The sequence below is a fragment of the Brassica oleracea genome, chromosome C3 (assembly GCF_000695525.1).
Source record: "Brassica oleracea var. oleracea cultivar TO1000 chromosome C3, BOL, whole genome shotgun sequence".
In the NCBI taxonomy this organism is placed as follows: domain Eukaryota; kingdom Viridiplantae; phylum Streptophyta; class Magnoliopsida; order Brassicales; family Brassicaceae; genus Brassica; species Brassica oleracea.
Genome location: NC_027750.1, coordinates 50,110,164 through 50,117,516, shown reverse-complemented (window position 1 = coordinate 50,117,516; position 7,353 = coordinate 50,110,164). Strand labels below are relative to the sequence as shown.

Here is a 7,353-nt window from a genome sequence, read left to right as displayed (position 1 = left end):
GCAGCCCACGGATAGACCCTCTCTCCGGGTATTCAAATGGGCCCTAAAACATAGATCCATATCCGTGTTAGGTGACCAGGATAATTGTGACTTAGTTTCGAAATATTTTTCTATTCTACTTCCACATATTTATTTCGATACCTTTTTAAGGTTTGGTCAATAACAAATGTTACATCCAATTATGATGATAAACTGGAAAACTTTCGAACATACTCAAGTTTTTAATGGAAACGTAACGTGAGACTTCATTTCAGTTATGTTTAGTAGTCCCCTTTTTTTTTTGAACAAAGGCTTTAATGTTTAGTAAAAATTTTAGCCGAAAAAATTATTAATTGTTTCTTAGTTTATAATCGAAATGATAATTCTATTTGTTCAACTTGTTTTGTATTTGATAAATATTTTGTGTATTAAATGAAATAAACCGTAAGAAAGTTATAATTTATTTATTAATTATAGGTTGGTTTAGAAAAGTAGACTATTTTAAAATTTGTTTGGACACAAAATTAATTATTGTGTTGTTTGTAAACATTAGATAATGTAGATAATATATAGTACAATATTGTTTTCATAATTACCTTAATGAAGTTTAATTGTTTTCATTAATTATTATTATCATTTATGTAATATAACACATGACTAAAGGTTATTTTCAAATTGTGACCATGTTTCAATTAAATAAATTAGATGATAATCCGTGCACATGCGCGGAGGGGGGGGGTAAGTTTTTATACTAATTTTGTTCGTTAAATGGTTTTAACATTTTGAAACACTATAATCTTTATTGATTGTAAAATTACGAATAAAAATGTTGGTCTCTTAAATTTATCATCGTTGTTGAAGAGTTAACGTATTACATCTCATTTTAATTATTTTTAAGACTTCATATGCACAAAAAAAAAATGTTTTGCGGGTGACACAAATCACCTAAATCGTAAAAATGATAAAAGAAGATAAGGTTTTCTGCTCTCGATTTGTTTAATAGTTGCTCTCCATAAGTGATTTCATTTTTTTACCTCTATAAAATTGTGCATTTGGTCTCGTTTCTGTTTCGCTTATATGAGTTTTTTTTAAACTTTTTTTGTGAATTCAATTAATTACATAAGTGTCAATTTGAAAAGATGGACATTTGTAAAAATTAGTTCCACCCTAGATACATATCGAAGAATCAAATTTTCGAAGAAAATCTCCTGCAAACTCTATTCACAGGTTAGTGTTCAAATCTAATGTATCAAATTGTTATAGAATATAAGTGAAGACTCAAAATATAAATATATGTCTAATATATATTCACCAGTTCGGTTTAAAAATCATCTAATTCTAGAACAACAAAAAAATACTTATTTTATTAACCTACGCTTTTGAGGTTTAGTTACTTAAGAGTATACATATAAAAAATATATATATAATACTTTATCATTCTAATATATGTAAACTATATATAAACTAAGAACTGTTTGATTTATTAAATGACAGACCAAAAAACTTATAATAAATAGTTCAAATCTCGTATTCGTACAATTATAATAGCCAGATATGGTATTAGAAAGAAAAAATATTAGACAAATGATCAAATCTTTCATTTTTCGAAAAACTCAAAAAGAGGTGATTGAAATCTAGTCGTGATATTTCATTAAAAACTTTTTAGAAATAAAAGTCAAGACTAAATTATTTAATCTGAATGAAATAATATATATATTTAGTGCTTCCAAAATTAAAAATCACTTCGATTTGAAGAATTGTATTTATGGGATTGTCATGATCAAATAACATATTAGAAACCACCTATTTAAAAAATATCTTGTATAAAAGTATATAAATTAGAATAAGCACATAAATCAAAACTATTACCTTTTTTTATTTACAATCATGTTTTTGGTAAATAAATAAAAAATCATTTTATTTATGGTATATAATTAAACTTTAGCGATATTAACATAGATATATAGTATATTTAAATATTAATATTTATTATTGACACTTTCTACTCATGATTTTACTAACATTTGCATATTTGCAGTAAAAAAAATTTAAACCGTTAATCACAATACTTTTCATTTAAGATTTTTCAATACAAATTTAAAAATTAAAATATTAAGATTTCAATAACTTTAAATGCAAATTTTGAAATTAACATGTTTTCATATATTTTATATAGTATATTATTTAATTTAAATTATATTATATTAATATATATATATAATATGAATATCTATTAATGAGACTTCATATTCATATATAGTATATATGTATATATGTTTGGAGATGTATGGATCTCGTAATGCTTGCTATATGATTTTGATGTCTATGTTCATTGCAAGTATATGCATGAACTTATCATAACTGTTGGATGTATGGATCCGTTGGATGTATAGACTTCTATCAGGTGGATTTAGCAAAACATACCATTGAAGTGTATACCAACGGGTCCATAAAGAGGATATCTTGTCTAGTTTCTATGAGAGAGGTTGGATAGAAGTCTATATCCATACATCCAACGGTTATGATAACTTGATGCATATACTTGCAATGAACATAGACATAGAAATCATATAGCAAATATATATTATGTATGTAATGTCATAAATTTTGAATAATGATTAGAAAAATTAAAAATATATTTTAACTTCAGATAATTTGAAAATCAGTAGTAAAGTTTTCATAAATTTGATGTAAAAAATACTGATGAATATTTAATAATAACAAACACTTGTGGAATTATATATGTAATTATCACCATATTATGCATCATTTTCGGGCTCTTCTTATTTTTCTCGTTATCATTTTGTTCTTTTTAATTAAGTTTTTGCTAATGTTTTCCTAATGTTTTACATATTTTTTTTCCAAATATTTATTTCTCCCTCTAAATAATAATACAAAACTTACAATAAATGAACCAAAAATCCATCTTAGAATTATTTTCAATCATAACATTACTTTATTCAGTATAATATTTGACTTAAAATGCAAAACAATTTTTAAATCAAAGTTCTCACATGTTTCGTTAAATATAATCCGTCCAATCTTCGAAGCCTAATTATTTATAAACCATTATTAATAATTATCATAGATACTAATATACTTATAGGAATATGAAATAATTATATCAATTTCTATAAATTGTTTTCTATTCATTAATATTTATAATAATTCTTTATATACGAATATAATATTTTATATAAGAATACTAAATCATTATATCGATTTCTATAAATTATGTCCTACTAATTATTTTATGTAGTATATAAAATATATAATAATAAGTCAAACAATATTACACTTAATATAATTTTTAAAATTAATTACCATAAATTATAATTTTTAATATCATATAGATTATTTGGTAAGTATATTGATTAGTTTTAGACTTACTTTTATTTTAGATCTAATTAAAATAATTAAAAATTGAATATCCCTCAACTAATCAAATTATAAAAAGAAAATCTTAAACTCTCTCTATGATTGACACAAAATCAGAAATCCCTAAAGTAACTTCTCAATTTTAAAAAATTTATAAGTGTAAATTCTTAAAATACATTAATATTTGTTATCTGTATTATATCAAATTTGTATTTTGTTTCAAAAAAATGATAAGATGATTTTTTTTCTAATGTTGAAATATGTAAAACGTTTGATTACTTTTCTTTAAATTTACTCTGTATTTAAATCATTTTTTTTCCTATTTACCCTTTTTATTACCAAAACTGTATCATATTATTAGATGTGTTTTTAATAATAAATTTCATAATATAATATTCATTCCTTATATCATTTGGTTTGATAATGAGCAAATGAAAGTATAAAGATTTTTAAGGCAACTACTTGATTATCATTATTTCTTATCAATCTTTTAATTAGTTAATATAATTTAATATGCATGTTATTGGGTTATTGACAACTAACATTAATTAGTTTTATACTTTTCTATTCTGAACATAATTAAAATAAATTAAAATTAAAATTCATCGACCAATCAAATTATAACAATTTTTTCAAACTCTCTATATGAGTGATATTTAAGAAAAAAATCACATAACTTCTCAATTAAATTCTCAACTGAATCAGTTATTATGAAAGAAAGAAATGATAAACAAAAACAAACAAGACATCATTTTCTTGTTCATTGTAAAAAATTTATTAGTCTGCAAAATTTATCTCTAAGTTCTGTTTTAACTAGCTGCGTTGCGTCACTCTTCTGTTTTGTAATGATGAGGAGCCAACTCAGCCAACCATAAGGGATCATCAATTCTCGTCAGGTTCTTGATGTACTTCTTGCTGGTTTGCATAAGCTCGTCGAAGATAACAACACACTCAGGTTTGGAACGGAACAAAACAGAAGTTGGGTGGATGTGCACAATCTCACCACTTTCCAAAGCCCTGTCAAAGACATTATTAGATGATTACAAAAGTTAGATAGGCAAGCGAACCATTGAATATATACCTGTATATACCATCCATTTGTCTCTGTGCTGCTTTAAGGAAAAAAGATGCAGCAAGACATCTTCGGAACTCAAGAGTGTCATTTGCACATGAAGACACATTAAAACCCATCCGCTCAACAAGAACATTTATAATTTTCAAAAGACAGAACCACAATCATGTGCAAAGAATCTCAAAAAGAAGACATGACAAACCTATAAGTGTCACGAGCATGTTTCAAGGAACGACCATTCACGAAGTTGTCCTTGCACCATTTTCTCATAATTTTATCAACTTTGCATTCACTGTTTTCTGCCTTTCTCTTCTCCAAGAGCTCATTCAACTCTCGATAAACACTGAGATAAGTTAGATGATCCCCTTCAACGCTAGTAAAGTGGTTTATTGAAGTTCTTTCCTGGCGAAACAAAGATTAAAAAAAAAACAGCTGATTTCATGAACTGTATATAAAGAAGAAAAAAAGAAGAGAACCTCTCACTCACTCACCTCTTCTCTCTTCTCACGAGGATCATAAAATATGGATTCCACAGAGAGCATTGCAACAGTGATTAACATTTCTGATTGGCTAAAATCAGAGCTCTGGAGTAAACTGGATCTAGTGGGAGCCGTGCCATTTGTTCCCCAGCTGGTTTCTCTAGTTTACAATCATCTGTCAAGGCGCCAAGCAAGCGCAACTCCTCCAAGCGCAACATCAGATGACAATCTAGATCAAAGTCTTTTCAACAAAGCAATAAGAGAAAAGATACTTCAGCCATGTCTCAGACTACAAATCCAATTCACTGAAGTATAAGACAATGACAAAGATATCAACAACCAAAAGGAGCAAGTACCTTGATGGTTGTTTATCTATAAAATCAGATCCAACAATATCATCAATCCCCAGAGCCTTGAGCTGCAAAATGAAATTAGAGAGATTGCATCTATTGATCTCCGGTTTGGTTTCTCAAATTCCCACTCTCAGGATAAAGACGGAAACATTTCCCAGGACCCTCACGTCCACTAAAGTATAATCCACAAGAAAAAAAGTAAGTATATAAAATTGCATGCAAATTCCCTAACTCTATCAAACCTAACATAAACCAATACAGAACATGGTACCTTCTTTGAAGAGCCTGTGCTTTTGATCGATGTTCAAGCGACTCCATTCCTTTGCTCGGATCATAGGTTCAGTAACAAACCAAAATGTTACTGAACTTTTTATAACCTTACGGAAACCAATAGGCGCAGGGGCAAAACATTATGCTTTGAAGAAACAAATTGAAGAAAGCTGAAATCATTATGCTTAAACCTTTTTGGTAAACATATACGCTTTTTCTATACTCCAAACGTTAAAACATGATGCTTTCTTTCATTATTTGTAAACATATACGTTTTTGTATACCCAGACGGTATAAATAATTCTTTTTGTAACATATATGGAAATTTTCACTAGAACTGGTTTAACGTATACGGTTGCCTACTTGCTTTTGTTATTAGAAATCAAAGTATACAAAAAGAACGTTTAACATATGTAATGATTTGAGTTTAAAAGTTTCTTGCGTTGGTTTAACTTAATACACAAGTATTGGAGTTCTAATCATTGACCTTCATCACAATTCACAAAACGGTAAATTAACTAAGGGTTAGTCTTCGACTATTCTTTGTTATTTTAAATTTTTGGTCTAAGGGCCTCGGCTATTCTAAATAAAAGTACAAAACCTCGGTTCGATGAAAGTCTTTATTTAGTAATGACTAAATATAACAAAATGATCATAATGCAAATTATGGGACAGCAACGAAAACAATACAGCTAATATAAAGTCTATAACACATGTCCACATAACTTATTACAAAAAAATAGCAACACTACTGCTTCACACGAGCAGGAGGAATACTCTGCTCGTTCTTGAAAAAGTTCTCAGGATCATACTTGGCTTTAACTTCCATCAACCTCTTTAAATTCCCCACGAAATACTTCGAACCATAGATCTCAGCTTCATCAACGTTTGTTTCATTACTCGGATTGCTTCCAATATCAATGTCTCTGTAATTCAAAAACGCCTCTCTCGGGTTACTTGATACACACGGTTCCGCAACCTCGTACAACTTCTTCATCATATCCAAGCTACCCCTTGTGGCGTTTGCGTCCAACCACGACGTATAATACTGAACCTCGAACAAGTTTCCTTTCCGATGAGGAAACGGGGTGGCGGCCGCCGGAACCTTGTCCATCACGCCACCGTAAGGGTTCCATTGCATATACACAATATTATTATTGTTGAACTCCAACAATGCTTCCCAAAGCTTCTTGATTCCTTCTTTAGGGATTGGTTTCTTGACATAATCCGATTTGCTCTTGAAGAACTTTTCCGGTTTAGACGGTCTATCTAAAAGAACGCTTGTCGGTGTACCGACAGGTAAGTCTTCCCAAAACAACGTTGTGTTAAGCCAACTCATCTCTAAACAATCTTGGCGTTTTAGCCCTAGTTCAGGTAAGCTTTGGTTCATTATCGCCACAAGCTCATTGGCTCGACCCAAGAACTGCGCATAGAACACAACCGCGATGGTTCTGTTTACGACCTGAGACACTGCTCTGAGGAAAAGTCCATCAAGGAGTTTGGATGAGACAAGCTGCCACTTGTAGAGAACATCGATTCCACCTTGTTCCAATGTTTTGTTAACCCTAAACACCGTCAAGATCTCTGGAACATCGACTAGGTTTATTTTCCAAGAGAGGATGACTCCGAAACTCCCACCACCACCACCTCGAATCGCCCAGAAGAGATCTTCTCCCATGGTAGATCTATTCAAGAGCTTGCCATTAACATCAACTATAAGTGCATCAACGACATGGTCCACCGTGAGTCCGTATTTTCTCATGAGGTTCCCGTATCCTCCACCGCTTATGTGTCCTCCAGCTCCTACGGTAGAGCAAACGCC

The 7,353-nt window shown here is 29.9% G+C and overlaps 1 protein-coding gene across 1 annotated transcript; it reads right to left on the bottom strand.

The window, feature by feature from the left end:
• Positions 1 to 6,279: 6,279 nt before the first annotated feature.
• On the bottom strand, positions 6,280 to 7,347 carry LOC106333825 (reticuline oxidase-like protein; the record flags this gene model as incomplete). Its single annotated transcript, XM_013772225.1, has 1 exon — positions 6,280 to 7,347. A coding segment is annotated over one exon (1,068 nt), but the record flags the coding sequence as incomplete, so codon positions are not given.
• Between the last annotated feature and the right edge of the window lie 6 nt (positions 7,348 to 7,353).